This window comes from Globicephala melas, chromosome 20 (genome assembly GCF_963455315.2).
Source record: "Globicephala melas chromosome 20, mGloMel1.2, whole genome shotgun sequence".
Lineage (NCBI taxonomy): Eukaryota > Metazoa > Chordata > Mammalia > Artiodactyla > Delphinidae > Globicephala > Globicephala melas.
Window position 1 is genome coordinate 30,010,152 of NC_083333.1, and position 24,434 is coordinate 30,034,585.

At 62.2% G+C, this 24,434-nt stretch overlaps 2 protein-coding genes across 16 annotated transcripts in view; one reads left to right on the forward strand and one right to left on the reverse strand.

Annotated features, from left to right (window-relative positions):
* Positions 1-1,073: 1,073 nt before the first annotated feature.
* The window catches only part of TMC8 (transmembrane channel like 8), a 29,517-nt gene continuing 6,156 nt past the window's right edge, over positions 1,074-24,434 (forward strand). For 4 of the 7 annotated variants that reach the window (XM_060290187.1, XM_060290189.1, XM_060290191.1 and 1 more), the window contains exons 1-12: positions 1,074-1,658; positions 7,649-7,927; positions 15,499-15,562; positions 19,142-19,295; positions 19,487-19,635; positions 19,982-20,131; positions 20,422-20,504; positions 21,035-21,171; positions 21,453-21,600; positions 21,968-22,138; positions 22,439-22,578; positions 24,056-24,179. In XM_060290187.1, coding sequence (XP_060146170.1) covers positions 19,144-19,295; positions 19,487-19,635; positions 19,982-20,131; positions 20,422-20,504; positions 21,035-21,171; positions 21,453-21,600; positions 21,968-22,138; positions 22,439-22,578; positions 24,056-24,179 — 1,254 coding nt within the window. In that variant the 5' untranslated portion in view covers positions 1,074-1,658; positions 7,649-7,927; positions 15,499-15,562; positions 19,142-19,143. Of the gene's footprint in view, positions 1,659-7,648; positions 7,928-15,226; positions 15,563-18,351; positions 18,505-19,141; positions 19,296-19,486; positions 19,636-19,981; positions 20,132-20,421; positions 20,505-21,034; positions 21,172-21,452; positions 21,601-21,967; positions 22,139-22,438; positions 22,579-24,055; positions 24,180-24,434 lie in introns of those variants that run through there. The other 3 variants (XM_060290192.1, XM_060290188.1, XM_030837843.2) reach the window with 3 other exon arrangements.
* On the reverse strand, positions 1,197-18,405 carry TMC6 (transmembrane channel like 6). 9 transcript variants are annotated; one of them, XM_060290183.2, is made up of 24 exons: positions 18,293-18,402; positions 17,602-17,631; positions 16,713-17,050; positions 16,424-16,469; positions 14,317-14,450; positions 14,020-14,162; positions 13,752-13,847; positions 13,274-13,432; positions 11,865-11,970; positions 11,627-11,720; positions 11,131-11,388; positions 10,650-10,840; positions 9,646-9,790; positions 8,824-8,979; positions 8,245-8,399; positions 8,057-8,138; positions 7,730-7,827; positions 6,538-6,633; positions 6,296-6,371; positions 5,475-5,608; positions 5,157-5,333; positions 4,986-5,064; positions 2,698-2,765; positions 1,197-1,471 (listed from the first exon to the last, which is right to left on the reverse strand). In XM_060290183.2, the coding sequence occupies exons 5-24, from the start codon at positions 14,373-14,375 to the stop codon at positions 1,405-1,407; spliced, it is 2,439 nt and encodes an 812-aa protein (XP_060146166.1). In that variant the 5' UTR covers positions 14,376-14,450; positions 16,424-16,469; positions 16,713-17,050; positions 17,602-17,631; positions 18,293-18,402; the 3' UTR covers positions 1,197-1,404. The 9 variants fall into 9 exon arrangements, 8 of the variants coding, with proteins under 8 accessions (XP_060146166.1, XP_060146168.1, XP_060146164.1 ...); XM_060290185.2 differs by having other exon boundaries at positions 11,131-11,262; positions 16,713-17,631; positions 18,293-18,403; XM_060290181.2 differs by having other exon boundaries at positions 16,731-17,631.

Consider the following 24,434-nt stretch of genomic DNA (forward strand, 5'->3'; position numbering starts at 1 on the left):
TGGGCCCAGTCATAGCTGGTGGCAGTGCCAGCTCAGACTGGATGTAGCCGGTTTATGTCCATCCATCCAAAAGTGCATCCTCTTCACACAGAGGCAGACATCTGCGGGGGTGCTGGCCCCTAGAGCCCAGGCGAGTGTCCTCACCCGACCTCACCCAGCGGCACTCATGCCCGGAGACACAGCCCAAGCCAGCTACTCGTAGAGGTCCTTAAGCACCTCCTGGCTGGGACCAGCCACAACAGGCCCAGGAATCCTGCCTGATCTGTCGGGTGCCCGAGAAAGTCAGGTGACAGTCTGCCCCTGGACGTCTGCCAAATGCAGGAGCACCCTGCGTGGGACCATCCTCAGAAGAGGGACCATTCGGGGTTAGCGTGGGCCCAGCTGGGAGCACTGCTAATGGCAGTGGCATCTTCACTGCGGGGCTGGCCTGGCCCCCCCAGGCCAGGTTTGCTCTCCCAGGTTCCCCGCTGGGATGAGGAACGTGGGCCCATCGCCGCTCTCCCATCCTTTCCCACGGCGGCCGCTGCCCCAGCTCCTGTGGACAGCGGGCGCTGGGGCTGTGACAGCTCCGTCCCCTCCTCCCCGCACCCTCTGGTCCACGGCATCCCACAGGCTCCTCAAGCACAGCCGGGCAGGACCCGGGGTCACCCCCCACCAGTCACGGCAGCCAGACCCCGCTCCTGCCACAGGCCTGGGCGCTGGCTGCCCTTCGGCCTGCAGGCTCCTCTCCCCACGGCTTACTAGCAAATGACCCACCCCGGTCCCGCCCTATATTTTCCCTCCACCCCCACCCCAGGAACCACTAGAGCATCACTTCGTCACCCTCCACACACCCCCGTTCTTGTCCCGCACAGCACAGGCTGGCAGGGCAGCGCCTGAAGCTGCAGCGTGGTCCATCCCTGCCATCGGGGGCGGGGCCAGAAGAGGGCGCCCTGCGCTCAACACTGAAGCCGCACAGAGTCTGCTTCATGGGGAGCCCGGCACCAGGGGAGACCCCTCGGGCATCTGGTAGGCCGCAGGGCCCTGGCCTGGCAAGGAGAGCAGCCTTGAAGAACCAGAGGGAGAAACTGAAGGGGCGGCACACGCACGAGGCCGAAGTTCCCATGACCTCGGCCTGGAGGTCGTCCACGGGCTGTACCTACAGCCCTGGGCACCTGGGCAGGCCTGAACATAAGCATGGACTCCCACAAGACAAGCCCACTTCGCAAAATGTGTTTAATCAGGATAAATAGAGTCCTGGGCAGGGTCCACCGGGGGTGCTCCAGCCTCAGACGGGCTGCAGACTCCCGTCACCTTCCCCGTGTCCCAGCGGGCCATCTCCAGGCGGCATCTGTGCCTGCAGGTCCATGGGAACCGAGGGTGACAGGGTGACAGGGTTCCCGGGCTGCCAGGCCCAGCGCTGTCCTACTGGGCATCCCAGTCGTCTGTGAATACGGCCGGGGGCATCACGGCCTCCTCGGTTCTACCAACCCTGCCAGAAAGCGGAGTCGGCAAGGGGCCTCGCTCGGGAGGCTGAGAAGCCCCACGGTCATCCCTCTGGCCAGCCGAGGCCACAGGATACCCAGCAGCCTTCCTCAGGAGCTGTTTCCAGGCCTCCCAGGGCTGAAAGGCTCTGGACAGAAGTGGAAGGAGCCGGACGAGGCCGAGACTCACCACCGGTAGGCCTCGGCAAGGGAGGGAGTGGGGTGGGCAGGGGATCTTGTTAGATGGCTCATTCTGGGGGCTCCTGCTGCCTGGGGTCGGGGCGGGGGAGCCCCAGGGGCCTCGACCTGCAGACCTCAGCTGGCCCACCTGGCCGGGCAGGGGTCGAGGAGGGGTGTGTGTGCATTCCCGTGGGTGGCCTGTCTGTCCAGGCAGCAGGACGATGTCTGAGTTCATCTCCCCTTCCCTGGGCTCAGCCGCAGGTAACAGTTGAAGGGTGAGATGTGCGGCCACAGGAGCAGCCCCAGCCCTGCGCCAGGGCAGCCGGGGCTGAGGCAGCAGCACTCGGTGGGGTGGGGGCGGGGGGCAGGGGGGGTGTTCACCTCACGGGGAGAATGGGGGCAGGGGTCTGAGAAGGCCAGCCAGGCTGACCCCCGACCCATCAGGACGCGGGTGGCAGAGGGACTTCCCTGGTGGTCCAGTGGTAAAGAATCCGCCTTCCAGTGCAGGGGATGCGGGTTCGATCCCTGGATGGGGAACTAAGATCCCACGTGCCGTGCAGCAACTAAGCCCACGCGCCACAACTACTGAGCTCGCGTGCCTCAACTAGAGCCCGCGTGCCACAACTACAGAGCCCACGCACTCTGGAACCCACGCTCCACAACAAAAGAGCCCACATGCCTCAACGAAGATCCCGCGTGCCACAACTAAGACCCGACGCAGCCAAAAAATAAATAAATATTTAAAAAAAGAAAGACGGGGGTGGCAGAGAGGAGGGAAAGGGCATGAGAGACCCCCAGCTCCACCTTGCCCCCTGCACACAGTTCCTTCATTTCTTTTTTTTCCTTTCTCGGCAAACTTAAGTTTTCTTCCTCCCCCAAATACCCCACACACCTGAGGAGGAAAGGTGGGGAAAGAGGGTAGGGGAGTCCCAAGGGGCTGCAGGCCACCCCGGGCCGCCGGCAGCCACTTCCCTCCCCACCGCCGGCGGGAAGAGGCCTCCTGGTGCAGCACCTGTTCCTTCTCCCCCACACACTCCCCTCCAGGGCCCCTCACCTGCTCCTCTCCTTCCTCTCATAGATACGCTGAAGCTTGTTGATTAAGAAGATTTTGTCTTCCCCCTCCTAGAAATGCCAGAACACAAAGGCTGAGAAAACATCCATCGCGTGTCCGTCCAGAAGTGCCCTGTTCCAGACTGCACTTGGGGTAGCTCACAAAGAGTGTCTGACATCACAAGCACAAAAAGTTTAAAGAAGGGGGACAGAGGCACCAAACAAGGACAAGGAAATACCAAGAGCCAAGTAGTGGGCACACACACACACACATATGCATCTAAGCTTCCTAGTGGCCAAGGTGAAAAGGGAAATGTGATCAGTTGCACAGTGAGGGCTGCCTACCCAGCCTGACTCAATGTACAACCGGCCCTGACACTTAGTCTGTCTTGGGCAAATTACCTCCCCTCTGACCTCGGTCACCATCTGTAAAAGAGGGATACAAATGTCTGTGTCATGGGGCTTTTATTAGTTTTCTATTGTTGACCTAATCAATTATGGAAACTTAGCGGTTTAAAACAACACAAATGCAACATCAGTTCTGGAGGTCTGAAGTCCAAAATGGGTCTCAGTGGGCTAAAATCAAAGAGTCAGCAGGGCTGGTTCCTTCTGGAGCCTCTGGGGAGAATCTATCCTTGCCTGTTCCAGCTTCTGAGTCTGCCCACATCCCTGGGCTCATGGCCTCCTTCAGAGCCAGCAATGGCCAGTCCAGTCTTTCTCACACCTCTTTCTCTGACAATGACTCACCCACTTCCTTTCTTAAGGACCTTACGATTACATCATGCCCACCCGAATAATCCAGGATAATCTCCCACCTCCAGGTCAGCTGATTAGCAACTGTAATTCCATCTGCGAACCTAATCCCACAACCCCAATGCCACGTAACCGTGGCATATTCACAGCTTCTGGGATTAGGACAAAGACGTCTTTGGGGCAGGTATTGGCCAACCCAGGGCTCTTTCGACAAGTGACTGTGAAAACGCACATAAAGCTTTAAGTCTGGGACCCAGTAAACATCAGGCGGATTTCAGGGCCCATCGAACCCCGGGGTCAGACTGGATTCCTCGCAGGGAGTCTTCACAAAGGGAAAACAGCAATTTGGTCAGGATGCGTTCTGGGCGCTGGGGACCCTGGCTCACCCACGAAGGCGCTGAGACACTACGAGGTGGGACCTCCTTAAGAGACCTCCCTGTTTTCTCTCCATCGAGTTGGTGGGTACAGAGGGCTGTGCACCTGAGTAAGCCACAAGCCCAGGCCAGGGAAAAGATGTTCCGAGCGCAGGCTGAGATCAGAAGTGTGGCCCCAAAGACTCAGAACCAGGGCCAGCCTCGGCCTTGGGAGGACACAGCCTGCAGCAAGGGCTGCCTGGGGAACCGTCCTTCAGCTCCTAGAGGAACGGCGGGCGGAGCTGGGATTCCCCTCCCGACGCTGCTGTGCGTCCCACCACCACGGGACACCGCAGGCCCCAAAACTCTACAAGGTAGGGCAGGAGCCGGTTGGGAAAAGCCCACTTCCAATAGCTGTACCTCAGCCAAAATGCCCAGCCTGAGCCCTGCCCTCGGTTTGTGAAAGGGGAGGAGAGGGGTTACCTTGTACTGCCTTACTTATAAACCTATAAAAAGTGGGAGCTGTCCCCAGGGCATCCTTCCACCCAAGAAGACCTGACCCAGAGTCCTTGCACCAATTAGCTAGCAGCAGAGTCACAGGCGAGCTGCACCCCAGCCCTGTCCTGCCTCGGCTGACACCCAGCAGCTGACCCCCAAGTCATTTCTAACGGAGAGTGGCTGGTGGCCACCAGCCCTGAGGTGACCACCTAGGGGACACAGGCACCAGCTGGCCCCAAGGTGGGCTCAAGCATTAAGTATACAAGTGAGAAACTGGGAAGGAAAAGGAAAAAAGAAGAAACAGCAGTGGGGAGAGTGATGTCAGGGCCCTGGGGGCAAGGTTGGGGCCCTGGGGATGAGGTCAGGGCCCACCAAGTGTTCAGGGGAGACCTGCTGTCACTGACAGGTGCCCCTGAGCAGCCAGCCCAGACCCCGGGAGGACAGGACCAGGTGAAAGGCCATTCCTGTCTGGGGAAATGCCAGCCCAAGTGACTCTGACCTGCGGGGCAGTGACTTGTTTTCAAGGTGATGGGAGGCCCAGTAACTGCGCAAGGAGGGAGGGACAGCCTGCGGGCAAGGCTGGGCAGCCTCTAGTGGGGATGCGGGGCGGGGGGGCGTGGGGTGTGTGGAGGGGCCGCGGGTGTGAGCCAGCAGGCACCCCCGAGGTGGGAGCCCAAGGGGCACTCACGTTGCTTAGCTGCTCCTTGAGGAGGCAGATGACTTTCCGCTGGCCCTTCACCACCTGGATGTTGAGGTAGATCACGGCCCTGCGGGAGATGGCCGCTCAGGCTGGGCCCCCCGCGCAGGAGCCCCGGGGGAAGGAGACCAGGGCCCCCACCCGGGCCTGCCCCGCACTCACAGCAGCAGAGCCGACGCCAAGTAGATGGGGAAGGCACTTTCCACCAGGTACCGGTGGATCCAGGGCAGCCAGGAAACCCCGGGGCCCGCCTCCTCCAGCTGGCGCACCCACACCTTGCCTGCCTCATACATGGTGTCCAGGGTCCGGAAGGGGCCGCAGATGCTCGAGGGCTTCACCCTGGGGGAAGAGGGCGGGCGGCTTGACCCCTCAGCCCGGACAAAGGCCACCTCCACACCACCCAAACCGCGGCCACCAGCCACAGCGGCCCCAGGGGGCAGCTCCCCATCCCGCGCCCCCAGAGGCCGAGGGCCCACTCACTGCCAGATGGCGTAGCAGAGGAAGACGGCAGCGCCCAGAAAGGAGGGGAAGCAGAGCAGCGAGATGAAGACGGTGCTCATATGGGAGGCCTTCCAGGGCCTGCGGGGCGCCTGGCAGTTGGCCATCAGGCTGGTCTGGGGACAAAGGTTGCGCTCTGCCACCACCCTGCCACCCACCCTCCCCCAGGCCTGGTGGGGCCTCCAAGAGGGAAGGGGGCAAGGCCGGCAGTGGGCTGGGGGTGTTCTGCTTGCAGGGGGAGCCCGAGCCGATCCCCCAGGACAGCCCCGCAGAGAAGCAGACACTCAGAATCTCAGCCCACAGGCTGGAAAGGGCCAGCGGGGCTACCTCCCGGTCTACGGAGGGGAGACTGAGGCTCACGGGGGGCAGGCTGGCCAGGTCACCTGCATGTGAAAGGGTTGATACTAAAAGCCACCTCCACTGACTGAAGGTCTCCACCGTGCCCGACGCTTTATAAACGTCATCTCCGGCAGCACCCCCAGAGCAGCATCACGTTGTACAGAGGAGGAAGCACAGGACCAGGGAGAAGGACCTGGCCCTGAGCACTCCCAGCCCCCCGGCCCTAAGCCCTGGCCCGTGCGCACGGGCACCTGGCAGTGACCACGGACCCTGACAAAGGCAGTGATGCAGGGGCGGGACGGGGGTCAGCTGTGGCCCGTGGGACTGACCCCAGAGGGTGGCCCTGGGCTGCCAGCCCCACACCACTTGGCTCAGGGCTCCGCATCTGCCGGCCCAGCGGCCACCCTGGCTGCACGATCTCCCCAGGCCCCGCCGCCCTCCCAGGGACCCAGCGGCACCTCTACCTTCTTGACGTAGAAGAGGAACAGCAGCTTGATGATCTGCATGGCGGGGAGGAGCGGGGAGAAGAGGACCCCCAGCCTGAGGAGAGCGAGGAGAGGAGAGGGCTGCATCCAGAGGCTGGGTCCCCGGGGAAGTGAGGGTCAGGTCCCTCCAGATTCCCAGGGCTGGGTCTTGCTGTGGCCCAGGGGGAAGCAGTCAGCCTCCCCAAGGGCCAGGCACTGGGACACAAGTGGGAGATGCTCACCAGGTCAGGGTCTGCCCGTAAATCAGCTCCAGAACATTCCCCGCAATGTCGAACTCGGGCTTCCCCTTCCTCTGAGACCTCTTCTCAGAGATGAGCCTGGGCAGAGGAACCACTGGGGTCACGCAGGAGGGCCAATCCCCAAGACAGACCCTCGTCCCCACCCCGACCCGCACGCCAAGCTGAAGACCCTGCCCGCCCCACCAGGGTGCCCAGTGATGCAGAGGGGAGACGGCGGCCTGGGGTCCCACCCTGAAGGGTCCACACTGCAGCCAGCTTCATCTCCGTCCTTTTTCTAAGCATGTATGGATACACCCAGGTATAAATGTGCACGTCAGCATCAAATGTTTTACTGCCTTTTTTTTTTTTTTTTTTTTTTGGCTGCGTTGTGTCTTCGTTGCTGCACGCGGACTTTTCTCTAGTTGTGGCGAGCAGGGGCTACTCTTCATTGCAGTGCACAGGCTTCTCATTGCGGTGGCTTCTCTTGTTGCAGAGCACGGGCTCTAGAGCGCAGGCTCAGTAGTTCTGGCACGTGGACTCAGTAGTTGTGGCTCGTGGGCTCTAGAGCACAGGCTCAGTAGTTGTGGCTCGTGGGCTCTAGAGCACGGGCTCAGTAGTTGTGATGCACGGGCTTAGTTGCTCCGTGGCATGTGGGATCTTCCTGGACCAGGGCTCGATCCCATGTCCCCTGCATTGGCAGGCGGATTCTTAACCACTGCGCCACCAGGGAAGTCCCTGTTTTACGGCTTTTTTAAAATCTTATTATTATTAAATTCATATGTTCTCAAAGAAAACACAAAAAGAAGGAAACGACACCTACAATGCTAGCACTCATAGCCAGGACATCTGAAAACATTCCTCTACTTTCTGTTCTTCCTCCCCACCCCTTTTTCCTTTGTATGAGACAGATTATACCATATGCATCATTTTGAAACCTGTTTTCCTTTCCAACCTCAAAATAGGTTACATCCTGTCTCCTAAATGTTTTTCTCAGTTTATCGATATTTTACAGAAGAGCCGTCACGGGTAGAGATTTATGGCCCCAATCTGGGGTCAGGTCCTGATTTTCAGAGGCCTGAGAACCGCCTGAGTGACCCTCACCTCCACCACACAGGTGAGGATGCCAGGAGCCCTTCCACAGGGGGAGCCCAGGTGCCCAGGAGGTGAGCGCAGGGACCCGCCCCTGGGGCCTCACCTCCACACCAGCTCCCCCAGAAGCGTGTCCAGCAGCGTGAAGATGAAGTCCATCACCATGAGCCGGTACAGCTCCTGGCCCACAAAGTCCTCCCAACACTGAAACGGACGCGGCCTCAGCCCCCAGTGCCCTGGTGCCCCCCACCCCTGCTCCCCATGCCCACCTCGGGGCCTCCAATACGCTTGTAGACCGGGCCAGGTAAGATGAGGTGAGGGCTGGCTGCTGTGAGGGGCCACCACGTCCACCCCCAACCTGGGACCAGGGCAGACCCTCTTGAGGGGCCGGAGAGCCCCACGCCTCTGCCAGCACCGCCCAGCCCGCCCTCACCTGGTCCTTCAGGGTGCCCACCCTGCGGCCCAGCCAGTGGTAGCAAAGAATCCCCAGGATGACCACCTTGAGGATGAGGTTCCTGTGCAAAGAGGGGGGAGGGCGTGCACAGGCTGAGGGAGGGGTGCCTGGGAGACAGAGGTCCCGCCCCAGAAAGCCCCACCTGGCGGTCCCATCCGACCACGCACCTGCAGATGGCCACGTACACCTCTAGCACCGGGGAGTCGTGCCGCTCCAGGACGGCCAGGACGCGGAACAGGTAGGGGGCCCCCAAGTTGAGAAGGCAGACCACCAGGGGCAAGGCCAGCAGCGCCCAGTCCCGCTCAGCAGACACGCGGCTCTGCTATGGCAGGGGGAGGGCCAGAGGTCAGCGCCCCAAGGACAGAGGCAGGTCCACTGATGGGCCCGAGACGGAGGAGGGGTTCCCGGGGCGGAAGGAGGGGGTGGAAGTGGCAGGCACGCCACCCTCCGCCCTAGGCCCAGTGTTCAAACCGCACAGGAAGGGGCGTGGGAGGGGGAGGACGGAGGATGGAACACAGGTGTGGCGGAAGAAAAGAGAAACCAAAAGAAGATGAGAAAACAAAAGGACAGAAAAATAGGGAGAGTGTTGAGACAGAACAAGAATGAGAACAAGGCTCGTGAGGGAAGTGGCCTCCAGGGAGGGCCCGGGCGGAGGCAGCGGGGCCCCAGGGGGCCCAGTCTAACGAAGCAGGCATTTGACCCCACGGCCGGAGCCTCCGCGGGGACCCCCCATGCCCTCCCCGCACCTGGATCACGAGCTCTGAGAAGGTGTAGACGGCCAGGGCGCACACCAGCGTGGTCCCCAAACACAGCAGCCAAACGAGCCCCAGCACGGCCCCCTGTTGCAGCCGTCCGCACGCCCTCCGGGGGCGCTGCCACAGCTGCCCCTCGGCCAGAAGCTCCTGGGGGCGGCAGCGGGCCTGTCACCCGTGGCACAGACCCACGGAGACACGCAGACACACGCGCCACACCCCAGGAGACACGTGGAGCAGACACACAGGGAGGCTCGGGGAGCACCAGGGGTCGCCTCCCGCCCACCCCTGGGGCCACGGCCCGTCGCTCCCCCTGCTCTGGGGCCCCTCCAGGCACCAGGAGACCGCAGGACGGGGCCGCAGGCTGAGGCCTGCCCCAGCCGCTCCCACGCACCCTCCCCAGCCCTGCCTCCTGAGCTGTCCTGCCTGTGGAAAGCCGTACCCTCGCTGACCCGGAGCCCCAGGGCGCTCCCTGGGGGCCCATCAGCCGGGTCAAAGCCGCGAGCTGCCCTGACCCGAATCCCGCAGCGGGAAACCCCAGACAGGCAGAGAACCTTCCGCGAGGCCCAGCCAGCCACCCTCGAGCCCTGAGGCCTTGGGCAGTGTCCTCTCGTGTACCCCAGGGCTATTCCGGGGACTGGGACACGTGCCAGCTGGCGCCCCGCAGCCCTCTGCCCGCGGGGGCTGGAGGACACGGGGACTCCGGGGAGAGGGCCCAAGAGCAGCCCTAACCCTCTCCCACTGGAGCAGGCCCTGACTGGTGTTCCCTGGATACGGGGTGGGGGACAGCGGCCCCAGGGCCCCTGGGCAGCTCACCTTCAGCTGGGTTCGGATATTGTCGTGCTGGAGGCGGCTGGCCCATTTCTGAGTCACTTTATAGTCCCAGGAACAGAAAACAGTGACGGCATGGACCCCCGAAGTGCTGCCTACCCGGTAGCTCTCCCCAAAAGAGCGGGACATGCTGGGAGAAGCAGAGGCAGGCAGAGGGTGAGATGGGGCGGAAGGCGCAGAGGCTGGGAGAAGACAGATGGGATGCTCCCTGCAGCCAAAACCTACCACCCACTCAGGGGGGCCCTCCCGGCGCTGGATGGGCCTCCAGCCACTCTCCCTGCCCCACCTCTAGCCCAGAGCTCTCAGCCTCCTGGTGTGGACCGCCGGCCACTCTTAGATCAGCCCTGACCAACAGGGTGCCCGCCAGCCACAGGTGGCTAGAAGAGGGGTCAGGCTCCACTCCCCACCAACATGGCTGGCTGCCTCCCACCCAGACGTGGCTGCAGAGGGTGCTGGCTCACCTCAGGGCCTTTGCACTGCCTCTCCCGATAACCAAAACACCTTCCCCGGCCTTTCTCCAGCCCACCCTTATTTAACCTCCCTCTCTGGGATGAGTGCCACCGCCCTGGGGAGCTGGTCTGACTTCCTCTCCTATGCTCCAAAACACCGGAGCAACATAACACCAAGAGTTTCCCAGCCTCTTCACTGGCCCGTCTTCTCCTGTAGACAGCAAGCTTCTCAAGGACATGCACCAAACTCACTTACCTTCCTGTCCTGAGCAGAGCACGGCAAATGTTTGTGGAGTGGATGGGTGCATGGATGAAAGTGTAGATGGATGAATGGAAGGAAGGCAGGATCCATGGATGGATGGATGGATGGATGGATGGAGTGATGATGGACGGATGAATGGATGAGGAAGTGATGGTGGATGGATAGGTAGCTGGACGGATGAATGGATGGGTAGCTGGATGGATGGATGGATGGACAGATGGATGTATGGGTGGATCAATGGCGCTCAGAGCCAGGGTCATAGAGTGGAGGGCTATTACCTGTACACCAGAGTGATGCAGGTGATAAAGAAAGCTACCCCCACGGTGAAGAGGTAGGCCAGGGGCATGTTGTAGGGCAGGCCGCCCGCCGCAGGCGTGCACTGGCCACCATCCAGTGGGGAGGCACATGGCTGGTTCAGCGTCACGTTACTATAGTAGCCGTAGTACATGACGGTGTGGGTGAAGCAGCCCTGTAGAGAGGACGCCCGGCCACATCAGGGACTCTCCCCCTCCCTGCACCTGACCCACCCTCAGGCTTGGAAGGCAGATGGAGGGCACCCAGGGGGCAGGGCGAGGGGAAAGGCGGAAGGGGAAGGGCCAGGGCAGGGGCAGTGAGGAGAACACGGAGGTGGGCAAAGGGCCGCGGCCACCCTGGAGCTGCCAGGGCACCCCCCTCCCGGAGTCGCAGCAAGGGGTGGGGTGGGGATCCCTGGAGGAAGCCGTGACAAGGGGGCGCCTGCCCGCCCCCACCAAGCCTCACCCCGCCTGTGAGAAGCTCCAGGCCCCTGAAGGCGGGCGTGGAGCCCGAGGGCGCAGGCGGGAAGGCGGCCTGCACAGCCACGATAAAGGCCAGCAGTGGCAGCAGCAGCAGCGTGTTGAAGGCCAGCAGGGTCTTGAGGAAGAGGAAGTAGGAGAGAACGCTGGAGCCGAACTGGCCCCCGATCCGCTTCAGGGCGTAGTGCCAGGGCATCAGGGCCTGCAGCCCCGAGAGCAGCGTGAGCCCCAGGTTGTGCAACGCCTGTGGGGCCAGCAGCAGGACAGCCCTCAGGCGAGGCTGGAGAGGGGAGCCGGCCCCCAACCAGACCCCGGGCCAGGCCTAGAGCGCAGGGGCAGTGGAGGGGCAGCCGCTAGGGGAGGGGGGGTCGATCACGCCCAGAGCCAGGCTGAAGGCTAGAGGACCCCACGAGCAGCACGCGGAGGGAGAACACGTGGCCCCCCCTCAGTGCCCCCGCCCCCAGCCGCCCAGAGGCGCCTACCAGGATACAGCTGTCGCGCAGCCGGCTGCAGCAGGAGAGGAGCCCATGGCGCCCCCGGACCCTCCGCTTGCCCCTCGGGGGCCGGCTCTCCTCTCTGGGGGCAGAGGCAGCGTCAGGGCTTGGTCCACTCCCTCCCAGGGACCACCCGCCCACCGCAGGCTCAGGGCCCTTCTCACCAACCACCACGCCCAGCCGAGGAAGTGGGGCTGGGGTCCGCACGAGGCCGAGGGGCACTGACCGCAGGCAGCGTTTCTCGGCCAGGCTCAGCGGCATCCCCCGGAGCATGTGGTCCCGCTGGGCCACCGTCAGGCCCTGAAGCTCCTTCACCAGGAGGCCCCGCTTCTCTGTAGGAGCAGGAGGGAGCCCTGCAGGTTCCCCGCAGCATCCTTCCCTCCCTCCCACAACTGTGGCCGTTCCCCGGCAACACAGGCCTCTGCCGCCCTGCCGGGCCCGATGGCTCCTCTCTGCTAGGACACTGTGCTGCCCACCTGTCCCACACCCCCACTGGCCATCACTCTCTCACCTCCACCCCCTGGAGCCCAGGACACGATCAAGCTCCCAGCATCTTCCGAGGCCCAGCCCAGTGGCCCCTCTGCCTTGAACCAAACTCTCCTCTTGGGTCCCCACTCGCATCTTGCTTTGACCCCCCAATGCCCCTGAGCCCCGTCCACCCCCCACTCAGCAGTCCCCACTGTCCCCCCACCACATCCCACTATGCCAAGGCCTGGTGGGGTGAGTAGGGGAGGGCGGGACCTGGAGATCTGCCCCTCCCCTATGTCCTCGTTCCTTTCATCTTCACAACCACCCTGGAAAGGGGGTGCTATTTTAACCCCACTTTACACATAAAAAATGACCAGAAAGCAGACACCTGGCATGGTTTACACAATGAAACTGGAATGTCCATCCTGACCTCAGAGCCCACACCACCCTGCACTGCTCCGTCACCCACCAGCTGCAGGCCTTGGGTAAACAGGGAGAGGAAACACAGGCAGGGCCCCAGGAAGTACCCAAGCCCCTGGGCACTGATGCCAGAGATCATCTGGCTGAAGACCAACCTGTGAGCTGGGCCCTGCTCCCTCCTATGACCACTCTCCCTTGTTCCCCAGCCCCGCCACACAGGCCTCCGAGATACTCAGGCAAGCCGGCAGGCTCCCACCTCAGGGCCTTTGCCCATGCCCCATTGACTCTAGTGTCACTTCCTCCAGGAAGCCTTCCTGGGTCGCTCCAGGCTAGACAGGTTCCGTGACACTATCCTGCGGCATGCCTTTCCTCAGCTGCCCTTATCTGAGCTTCAACCATCCTCTTATCCATTTATTTGGTTCCTGTCTGTTTCACAAGGCAGACAATAAGCTGCATGAGAGCTGACTGGATCTGCTTACCACCATCACATCCCAAAGCCAACACCAGCGTCTGCGACACTACAAATGCTCAACAGACGCTGTGGAGCGCGTGCCTGCATGAGCCAAACACTGTGCAGCTGGAAAGGCCCGCACTTCTCTACACCAGTGGCCAGAACACCGAGACACTCCCATACCCCTGCAAAGAGACCTCACCGCTGGGGGCCTTCAGACAGCCCACTGCACCCCAGTCCCCCGACCCAGCCTGCTGACCTCCTCCCCACCGAGGCTCCGGCCCTCCCTCACTCACCCTCCTCCTCCAGGACCACGGGGTCCAGCTCCAGGTCGTACAGGCGGAGGCTGGGCCGGGCTGAGCGGCCCACGTCTCTGAGCTGAGGCCGGCCGGCCCTGCGGCGCAGCCTCACTGTACGGCTGTAGTACTGGGAGATGATGGCGCCGCGGCTCCGGCCTGTGGAGGCCGCTGGTCAGGGGGGGACGCGCCCCTCTTATGTAGAGGCAGGGGCTGCCCCCCCACTCCTTCCCAGGACCCATGAAAGTTCTTTCACAAGAGACCTCAAGCACCACCGGGTTCCCAAGAGCATATTTTTATCCCCGTGACGACTCCGGAGTCGTTTTTAGACCGCGGCGAGGCTGCATGGGACTGGGCTGGGCCTCCAAGCAGCAGACGGGGTGGGGTAAGAGCCAAAGAGGCCTGGCTCTGAGGTACACAGATCCCCGCCGGAAACCGCAGCCCAGCCCAGGGTCCAAAGGCAGAGGGTCCCACTCACCAATGGTGCGACTGGGCATGCTGGCCAAGATGCGGAGTGTGGCCGTGCTGTAGACAGGGGCGCCCTCGGGCCCCAGCAAGGCCTGGCGGTCACTGCCTGCCCAGCAAGAAAGACGCGTCCAGAGGTTCTACAGACACCACTGGCCGGAGATATCCCCTGCCCACCCGCTGCCCCAGGCTGCTAGGAGGAGCTTCCTGAGAGGTTGAGAGGCTCCGTGTCCGGCCCACACATCCCAGCACCCGGCCTGGGCCAGGGCAGGCGGGCTCACCTGAGGCCCCCAGGGCTCCAGCCCCCAGCACCCTCTGCTGCAGCTCCAGCCCCTCCTCGGCCACCCAGCGGCTCTGCTCCTGGATGAGCTGGTGGAAAGAGTCGTGCACTTCGCTCTCATCGTAGGGGCTGGGCTCCTGGCTGCTGTGGTGAGAATGGGGGAAGGGGCAGGAGTTCAGGCTGCGGCTGACCCAGTCCTCGCCCCAGCAGCCTACCCGCTCCGAAGGGCTGAGGTCCAGACCACCTCTCCCTGGGGGTGATACATCCCAGCCCCCCAGCCCCACCTCAGAGCACTTACTCCTCTGGGTCCTGTGGGGTCTCAGGGACATTGAGGACAAAAGCCAGCGACCGGGACATATCTGCGGCCCACCCGCAGCCAGTCTGCCGACCTAGGGCAGTTCAGAGCCTGGACACAGCCTCAGGAGCCTCCCGCTGCCCATGTGATGAGACAGAAAGCGTTACAGCAAAGTTAGCCTGGCACCCAGCTCCACTGCCCGCTCCCTGGGGACCATGGGGCGGGTGCCACTCCCAGCCCAGGCTGCCTGAGCCCCCATCCTGCCCCCATCCACACACAAACACCAAACGCGTGGCCAAGTGAGGGGCCCCAAATAATCCTCAGGCCAGAACGGATTGAGGGGGAGCTCATTCCGGAGGGAAGGAGGAAGGAAGTGAGGGGAGTCTGGGCAGCTCCCCACCGGCTTCCTCAGTGACGCCATCCCTGAGAGATGGGGAGCGGGTGGGGTGCCTGTAGATAGGTTCTCCATTCCCAGGGTTCTGACCCAGAGATGCCGCCCTCTGGGTGGGAAAGGTCAGAGCAGTTGAGACCTTCCCTGCGCCCGCCCGTGACCACACAGCACTTCCTCCCGGCCGGAAATCCCACAGACAGCTAGCAGCCTGGGCCCTCACCCCCACCAGCGCCTGACAGAACAGCAGACAGGATGGCCTCCTCGGCTGCGGCCCACCCTGCATCCCCCCTACAGGAGTCACTCCACGCCAGCCTGGGCGCGTCAATGTTGACAGCCCTCCTGGGAGACTCCCCTATAGTCCATCACCTCCCGCAGGCCAGGGCAGCTGGCTGGGGGAGGGGTGCTGGGCGTTGAACAGGCAGCCTTTGTCCGGGCTCTGCCATCACCCAAGACAACTGAACCAGGGCGGCCTTGTCCAGGCTCTTCAGCCTGTGGGAGTGGGGCAAGGGCAGCAGGCTCCCAACCACCCCCTGAGTCCTGCAGGCTCTGCCCCAGGAGGACGGGGCCCAGCCCTCGGTCTGCCCTGTCCACCCCTCCTCGCTACCCTCACCCCCAGGGAACTCAGCACAGAGGAAAGCTGGCTCAGCTCAAGGGGCTTCCTCGGGCGAGGCCAGGGTGTCCAGACAGAGCAGGTCCCGCTAGAGCTGTACCCAGACAGTGCCCTCACTTAGGGGTGTCCAGTCTCTGAGCCCAGGCCGCACAGAGTCCAAGCCCCATCCCCTTCTCTCTCACAGGAGCACAGTGTGGAGAAACGAGCAGAGAGAGGTCAGAGGTGGACTCTTAACTCCGCTTGAAATGGTGAGTAGCTGGGGCTGAGGGTGTGCCCCCCAATCCAGTCCCTAGAGCTGGAATTCCTTCCTGGAAAGACAGACCTTCCCAGGTTCAGATCCGCAGGCCTCTCCCACACACCCCTTGTCCAGGAGGGAGAAGCAGGGAGATGGAAGGCGCTCAGAGGCTGCTTGGAGGATGGGGGCTCACCTGGGCACTGGCATCTGGGCACTGCCCTAGACTTCTGTCCGGCTGGTACCCAGCACCCCGGCACCCTCGCCCAGGCAGGGACAAGTCGGGCAGGAGCTCCCAGGGTGCACCATTCCTGAGCCGTGAGCCAGGTAGGGAGGGGCAGGGTGGGGCGCGTTTCCAGAAACCCCACCCCAGCCGGAAGCCAGTCCTCTGGGAGCAGCTACTGCCCAGTCAGCGCCGCGGCCCAGCCTCTGAGCCGAGGGAAGGCAGGAACTCCGAGAGACCCTGGACCCCTCATCTGCCAGTCTCCCACACGCCCACTTTTCACCAGTGGTACCCACCTGCAAACCCAGCCTCCCCACCCTTTCCCATCTCGAGAGACGCCCGCCACCTGACTGTTGGGGTGAGCTGAGATCTTCACGTCCCCCGCCCGGACACCCCTGAGAGAGTCAACTCCGGTAGTGAACTCAGGGAGATCCAAGAGAACCCGAGGAGTCAACGCAGTGCCCAGTGGCCCCAGAGGCCCAAAGGAATTCGGAGGGGGTGGAGCTGGTGGCCGCAGGGGAATTGGATGGGGCTAGGAGGACGAGGGCGAGGTCCCTAAGCCCCGGAGCTGCGGCCCCCACCCACGACCCGGCATCCGCATCCCGGCACTGGCCTGGGAGGCGCTGGGGAGGAGGGGCCCGGCGCGCGGCTCACCTGTCCCCCGCGAGGGCCGCCGGAAACTGTGTCTGGGCTCCACCAGCTGCGGGAGGGGTCGTGAGGTCAGAGGGAGGGAGTGGCCAAGGGCCCTGGGTCGACCTGTGAGCGTATCAGGCCTGGCGGGGCCAGAGTGCTGCTCCGCCCAGCCCGGCCCACGTGGCGACGGGGCTCGGACAAGTCACGTGACCCGGCTGGGGGGGCGCGCCCCGCTCCTCCTGCTTCCCCTCCCCGTCGAGCCCTCGGCGACTGTGCCCTCTCCCCACCAGCTTCCGACCCCTCCTCTCACCCCACCCTGAGGTCTGACCAAGATGAAGGCGGCGAGTGTCTGGAAGTGTTCCAATCTCCGGTTGAAGCCAATTTCTGTGGGACTCAGTTTCCCCAAGTTTCAAATGGAGACAATGATTCCAGACCCTCCCACTTCCCAGGGCGATTATCAAAATAACACCATGCGGCAAAGCCACACGGATACGACGGGCGTTGCAGGACTACATTGGGTAGCCCCTTCCTCCAGCACAGCCTCCTGCGACAACTAGCCCCAAACTGGCTGGTAGAACCCGGGGTTATCTCCGACCTCCCGATGTGGGCGTGGTTTCTCCAGCAGAGTTCCGGCACACTTCCTGTGTGCTAGGTGGGGAAGAGAGGAGGCACACTTGGGGGCTGTCCCCATTGCTGTTTGCTCCGTTATTCCCCACAAGCCAGGGAGGGGGGCACTGATGACCCTAGCTCACAGATGAGGAAACGGGCCGAGAGGTCAGTCAGCCTCCAGGGTGTCATCGGCCAGGGTGTAAGTCTTGTCCACCTGGGAGCTCTACCTAGAAACCTGACCTCGAAAAAGCCCGGCAGAGGAGAGTCACCCTTGGGTTTGAGAAAAGGGTGGGATTTGGACAGTGGTGGGAGCCATTTCTTGTTGGGAGAAGACTTGAGAGGCGGGCAGGGTAAAAGTGAGCTGGAAGGCAGAAAGGAAGGGGAGGGCCCTCCTGGAGGGGAGGACAGGTGGGCCAAGCCAGGATGCCCAAATAGTCATTGCCTCAGGATGGATATTGGTACAGGCACCTCAGCCTAGAGAACTAGCTCTGCCCAGCCCCCGCCTCTCCCCCAACACTACTCCCTGCCCTGCACACCCATGCTCCAGTCACGTTTTACTTGCATGATCCCAGGCACAACTTGAAAGTCACCTCCTCTGGGGAGCCTTCCGGGATTGAACCCTGTTGGAGCATGTGCCACTTCCTAGTGACATGTACATTTACTAGTCCGTCCCCCCTCTCCCGCTCCGTCTCTATCTCTATGCTCACTGTGTGCCCAGCACCAGCACCCAGCCTGGGGCCTGGCATGGGGCGCGGGGCGGGGGGGCGGGGGCGTCTAGAAAACCAGGAGCGGAAGCAGGCAGGGAGGCAGAAAAAACACTGGAGCTCTTTAGGGATGAGGGGGGCCCTCAAGGAGGCGGAGAGGGAGAAGGAGGAAGGACAGGACCGCGGGGCCGCCCAGGGGGTCCCAAGAGAGAGAAAGGGCCGAGATAACTCGCCGGGGCGGGGCATGAGTGCAGCGAGTTCCTGAGCGCTTCCTATGGGCCAGGCGCTGGGCCGCTTCGGCTTAAGTGCCAAAGATCGAGGCGGGAAGTTGAGAAATAACGCCTAGGGCCTCTGAAAATCGAGCAGCCCTGAGTGGTCGGACCCACCCCCTAAGTTATTGCACTATCGCGCCCTCTGAGCCGAGCGGAGCCGGGGCTACCGGCGGATAAGGGGCGGGGCCTGCGCCCAGCCGACCGCAGCCCCGCAGGGTCAGACCTTCGGCCCAGAAGCCGCGGGTCCCCCGTGGGGAGGGGAAGGGCCCGACCCCCGCCCAGCGCGCACGCGCAGCGCCTCTCACCTGCCTGCTGGCGCTCCGCGCCCCCTCAGGAAGTGCGGGCTTCAGTGGAGCGCGGAGGAAGTGCCGGAGGCGGGGGAGAGAGGAGTACGGGGAGGCGACGGCTAGGGGTGCTGGGGTTCCTGTCATGTGACCCCTCCCCTCGGCTCTCTCGCAGCCCCGCCGGGAGTGGCGGGAGCCAGTCGGAGGACGGTCTCTAGGTCCCTTGTCCCCAGGTGAGCTGGGTGCAGCGTGAGGGGAGGGGGGATCGTGAGGGGGTGGAAGAGAGAACTGAGGCCGAGGAGCTGCTGGCAGCTGGCGGGGAAGGGGTGAGAGCCGCTGCTGAGGGGCAGAGGGGTCCCTTCCTTCCTTTCCCATGGCCGGGGCTGTAGCCACGCTTCCCCATTTGGGTTCCATGGGGGGCCGGGGTGGACCCAGTCCCGGGATCTGGACCACCAGGTAGAAGACAGAGGAGGTCCCAACACGTACGGATTCGAGGTGTTGCAGTATGCTGAATCCAGGGAACTGCTGGGGTTTGCGGCAGAGAGGTCTTCCCAATGGGAGAATCGGCACGTGGAATTGTCCCTTGCCAGGGGGCGATGGGGAAGGGCTGCGGCCACTGGTAACCGGTTGCGGTGGGGCAGAGCGGGCCTTGGGCTCCACCGCACTTAACTGTGGCCACATCTGGCCTTGGCTTTGTTTGTGACGTCCCATCTTTCCGAGCCCTTTGGACCTTTCTCCCCGTCTGACAGATGGGGAAACTGAGGCCATACGTTGCTTTGAGATGTGGCTGGAGACTGAGCCAGATCTCCTCCAACAGCATCCCCTCCCAGGAGGGGGAGCGTTACAACCCCACCTTCAACCCCATCACAGAGATGCTGAGGCAGTGGTCGGTGCAGGCCTCAGGGGAGCCAGAACCTGAGCCGGCCGGCGAGGAGCTGTGGGAGCAGGAGATGGAGCGGCTGTGCTCCTCCCAGGAACCTGTGCGGCTGCTGCCCTACGCCATGGTGGACAAGCGCTTCATCCGGTGGGTGCCCGAACACCTTGCCGAACACAGCGGAGGAGGAGCAGTGGGGGTGGGGAGAGGATGCACCTGTTGGTTGGCGGGGTGGAAATCACCAGCAGTGGGACGACTCCCTGGCCCAGGGTGCTGCTCTGCCTGGCCAGGTGGGCATGCTGGGTGACTCAGGGACCCCTCTCATCACCACCCCATCCCAGGCAGCTGCGGGAGCCCGAGGGGGTGAAGACCTCGTGCTGGCAGCAGTGGCGTCACAGGCAGCAGACTGCAGGACGGCGCCTGGGGGAGGCAGCACGGCGGCTGGCCCGGGGCTGTGGGCTCTGGGAGGGGGCTCTCTACGAGATCGGGGGTAGGACCCGAACCCCAATCCCCACCTCCTGCCTCCCCTCTCTGGAGTCTCAGTGTCTAGTTTGGAAACCAGAGGAGGGCATTATCCCCCTGGCCATTGTACCCCTCCACCCCCACCAACCCACCCCGCCTTCCTCACACATCCCCCTCTGCCCCCAGAGCCACCCTTCAAACCTTGGTGGATGATGGCACCCCTGGTGGCTGTTAGAGGTACTGCTAGGCCAGCCTCCAGGACTGGCTGTTACACTGAGGTCCCTGTGAGGCTGCTCACCCACCCCCCACAACCCTCAGATTATCAGCTGGGCCCACGGCTCGGCGCCTCCGGACCCACCTGCTGTTCCCCGCAGGCCTCTTTGGCACCGGAATCCAGTCCTACTTCACCTTTCTTCGCTTCCTGCTGCTGCTTAACCTGCTGACCCTACTTCTGACCACCAGCTTCGTCCTGCTGCCCCTGACCTGGCTCCGCCCCCCTGACAGAGGACCTGCTCTGAACTTCAGTGAGTGCCTGGCCCACGGAGGGAACAGTGCCCCCGAGCCCACCTGAACCCTGTGGGGCCTGGTCCACTGGGACAGCCCCAACCCTCTGTGTCCAAACCCGGGGCATCGTCCTGCTTGGGTCCAGCCGTGAGGCTCTACTCGATCTCGCCTTTTGCATAACAGGCCTCCTGACATGCCCTCATGACCCTGCTCAGGCCTCCTGAGATGGGAGGCTATGGAGTGAGAGGGGCAGAGCCTCACCTATGCCTTGGGGACCCTTCCCTATTGGACCCCTCTCCCTCCTCGACAGCCCTCCAGTGTCCTGGTGGCCACCAACCCCAGACTGGTGTTCCCAAGTTCAACAATCTACTTTGGAATGTTTTAACCGGCAGGGTGAGTGGGTCTGTACTGGCTGTGGACCAGGGAGGCTGGGGAACCTGGTGATCTAGCCTCAGGGAACCCCAGTCTAAGAGGACCCTCACCCCTCCAAGGGCACGTTGGCTTCTAGGGAGACGGTCCTCCACAGACAGGCTGGCTGGGTCAGCAGTGGGGTCAGAGAGAGGCTGAGGCCACTGTGCACAGCCCAGGCCCATGGACATGTGCCCACGGCCCTCAGAGCCCAGCTGGGGTCGGGGTTTGAAGGACAAGAAGGGAAAAAGTGTCCAGGATTCTGGGATAAGCACCACCCTACCCTCATCCCTGGAAGCCACTGGGTGGTTACCGTGCGGGCTCCCGTGTTCCAGTCCTGGCTCTTCTTCCAAGCTGTGTGTCCTTAGGCAAGTTGCCCAACCCTTCTGAGCCTCTGTGAAATGGGGATACTTTTATTCTCTACCTGATGGGGTCACTGTGAGGGCTAATGTGTTAACAGCAAGAAAACACTTAGCACACAGCCTGGCTCACTTGTCATTGTCTGACATCCCCAGGCCTTCAACAACACCTATCTCTTTTACGGCGCGTACCGAGCGGGGCCTGAGAGCAGCTCAGTATACAGCATCCGCCTGGCCTACTTACTGAGCCCACTGGCCTGCCTGCTCCTCTGCTTCTGTGGGATTCTACGGCGGTGAGAGCAGAGCCCCTGCCTCCACCCCTTTCCAGGGGGTCTTCCCTGATCACCCCTGCTTGGCGTGGTACCCCCAAGCTGGCAGGGAGTCCCTGCCAATGGAGGTTCCAGGGCCGGAACTCTGCATGCCCAGCTGCAGACCTCAGGAGCGGGGCCGCCGCTCCTGTGTCCCCACCCCCCCACCCAGGCCGAGGCCAAAGGCTGCACTTAGGGCTGCCTGGGACTTCCCACCCCAGATCAGAGCCGAGCCGAGGCTGAGCCCTGGCCTCTGCCCCCTCCAGGATGGTGAAGGGGCTGCCACAGAAGATGTTCCTGGGCCAGGACTACAGGTCACCTCTCAGCGCCAAGGTCTTCTCTTCCTGGGACTTCTGCATCCAGGGGCAGGAGGCAGCTACCATCAAGAAGCATGAGATCAGCAACGAGTTCAAGGTGTGTGTGAGGATGTGCATGAGTGTGAGTTGTGAGAGTGAATGAGTGTGAGAGCACGTGAGACTGTATGAGTGTGTGGCTTGAGTGTGGGAGTGTGTCTGTGTGTGTGTGTGTGCACACACGGTTTTCCAGCTGGAGGCGGGGGCTGTGCCGTGTCTGGGTGTGAGCGCTCACCTGCACGGTACTCTGGGGATGCTCTGGACAAAACCAGCCCGTCTGTCCCCGCCTCAGCGTCACCCCAACCTTGCCTAGAGCCTGGCAGCCTTTCTCCCCACGCACACCGACCTGGGGCTGTTTGCCAGCCCCCTCCGCTTCCACCTGGGCCAGCCCTAACCCACCTGTGCCCCTGCCCCTGCCCCCGTGACAGGTGGAGCTGGAGGAGGGGCGTCACTTGCTGATGGTGCAGCATCAGACCCGGGCTCAAAGGGCCTGCCACCTGCTCACCTACCTGCGGGTCAACATCCTCATCGGGCTCCTGGTGGTTGGGGCCATCAGTGCTATCTTCTGGGCCACCAAGTACTCGCAGGACAACAAGGAGGTGCCAGGCGACTGACATGCATTTATTTAATCCTGGCCAGACCTGGGGGAGGAGACGGGATGGTCCCACTTTGCAGAAGAGGAAACCGAGGCTCACAGAGGTTAAAGCAATTTGCCCAAAGTCATAACCAAGTCAGACAGGCTCTACCTGTGGATACCCCCTGCTGCCACTGGGAATAATCCGTGGGCTTCCAGATTCCGGGCCTGCACCAGAGTTACACTTGAAGGGGGCCGTAGGGGATAGGGGAGCCGCTGGGGGCCCTCCAGCCCACGGCACCCCCTTATCCACTTCTCCCCACAGGAGTCCCTGTTTCTGCTGCTCCAGTACCTGCCCCCTGGGGTCATCGCCCTGGTCAACTTTCTGGGTCCCCTGCTGTTTGTTTTCCTGGTCCAGCTGGAAAACTACCCTCCCAACACTGAGGTCAACCTCACCCTTATCTGGTGAGTGACACCTGGGGGGGTGACAGGTGGGACGGAGTGTGGAGGGCATGGAAGGGCTGTGTCCTGCCGCTTGTCTTGGTTATCACCTGGCATCAGGGGTCCCGTGCAAGGGAAGGCAGGCAGCTGCTCCCACACACAGTCTGGGGGGCCCCGGTCTAAGGTTCTCCAGTCCCCACCATCCAAAGCAAGCCAGTGACTGTTTTTGCCAGGACACGTTGGGTGCCACAGTCACCCACCTAGGAACACAGCTCCCTCCCATGTGCCCCGAGGGTTTACACCCCTCACCTTGACACCCTCACGTGACCTGTGAAGTTAGGACCATCCTCACTGCCACTGGATAGATGAGGACACTGAGGTTTGAAAGGGTCAAGCGCCTTGGCCAAGGGAGGCTCCCCATGCCTGCCGGGTGCAGGTTCAAACTCAAGCCGTCCTCCGCCCCCAGGCTCTGCTCTGTCTCCTCTCCCAGGACTCGGGTCCTGCCTTGGACCCACCCACCCACAGGACCCCACACACACAACAGCTCCAGCCCAGGTTCTCTTTCCGTCTGCCACCCACCCCTCACTTGGCACGGTCTGCTTTTCCTCGGGCTTCCCTGGCACAGAAGCTGTCCGGAGCCCGTTCTGCGTATCTACCCATTCCGAGGTAGATTGTGTTTGCTTTGAAATTTTATTCTTGGAATGGGTAATAGCACGTGCACATGGTAAAAAAAAAAAATTCAAAATGCTCAAAAGGATGGAAGATGAAAATAAGCCCCCACCACCCCTGCCTTCCTCAACACAAGAACCACTGTTCCCAGCCAGGCTCCGGCTGTGCATCAGCCTTGAAAGTCCACACTTCATGGGATTTCCCTGGCGGTCCGGTGGTTAAGGCTCCGTGCTTCCAATGCAGAGGGCGTGGGTTCGATCCCTGGTCGGGGCAGTAAGATCCCACGTACTGCGGAGTATGGATAAAAAGTAAAAAAAAAAGAAAGAAAGCATAGTCCACACTTTGATATAACGTGCAGGCAATCGTTTGGGGTTAGGCCACCTTACCTGTGTGATCCAGTTACATATTATTCAGGAGTGTGCATGCACGTGTTTGTGATATATGGACAGTGTAAACGGACTAGGGCATTAATAGGCCTTAGAAGAGAGATCTCACCTGCATTAATGATATAAAAGCACGTATGTGCCTGTAAATCTCCAAGCTGGGTGTGGGGGGAGGGTGGCTGGACTGTGCCGTGTTTCCCAAACTGATGTAAACAGAACCATTCTCCTGTGAATCATCTGGAGACCAAGATTCTAGGGAACGCACTTTGGGAAATATTGCCACGCATGGAGCAGTTTGGAAGGAGGCTGGGCTCTGGGTTTCGAGGGGGCTGGGCCCGGGAGAGACTTGAGCTTATGCAGATGTCAGCCACACCTGTGTCCCGAGTAGATGTGCCGTGTACCTGGGCTCCTCCCCTGACACAGTCCCCGCCCCCTCCCCTAACCCCCAGGTGTGTGGTGCTGAAGCTGGCCAGCCTGGGAATGTTCTCCTTCTCGCTGGGCCAGACTTTGCTGTGCTTTGGCAGAAACAAGACCAGCTGTGAGTCCTACGGCTACAACGCATGTGACTACCAGGTGGCCGGTGACTCCATCAGGGCCTGTCCCTCCTGTCCTCTGCAAAGCCCCACCTCTTTGATCTCCTCGTCCTTCTCAGGGTCTCACCTTTGTGAGAGGCTGTGGGCAGAGTTGCCCACCCAGAAGTCACCTCCAGGGGGCGCCATTCACATCACATTCTGCGCTCTGCAGAGAGGCAGCCCAGACTGTGGGCTTTGTCTGCTCAAATCTTATCCCAGGCCCGGGTTTTAACTTAGCAATCATATCAGACTCCAG

Excerpts from the sequence above, each read along its gene's own strand:
- TMC6 (XM_060290183.2), bottom strand. The coding sequence starts at position 14,375 with ATGTCCCGGTCGCTGGCTTTTGTCCTCAATGTCCCTGAGACCCCACAG. Across the intron at positions 13,433-13,751 it reads CATGCCCAGTCGCACCATTG|GCCGGAGCCGCGGCGCCATC; the intron begins GTGAGTGGGACC and ends CGGCCTCCACAG. Across the intron at positions 11,389-11,626 it reads TGCGCGACAGCTGTATCCTG|GCGTTGCACAACCTGGGGCT; the intron begins GTAGGCGCCTCT and ends CTGGCCCCACAG.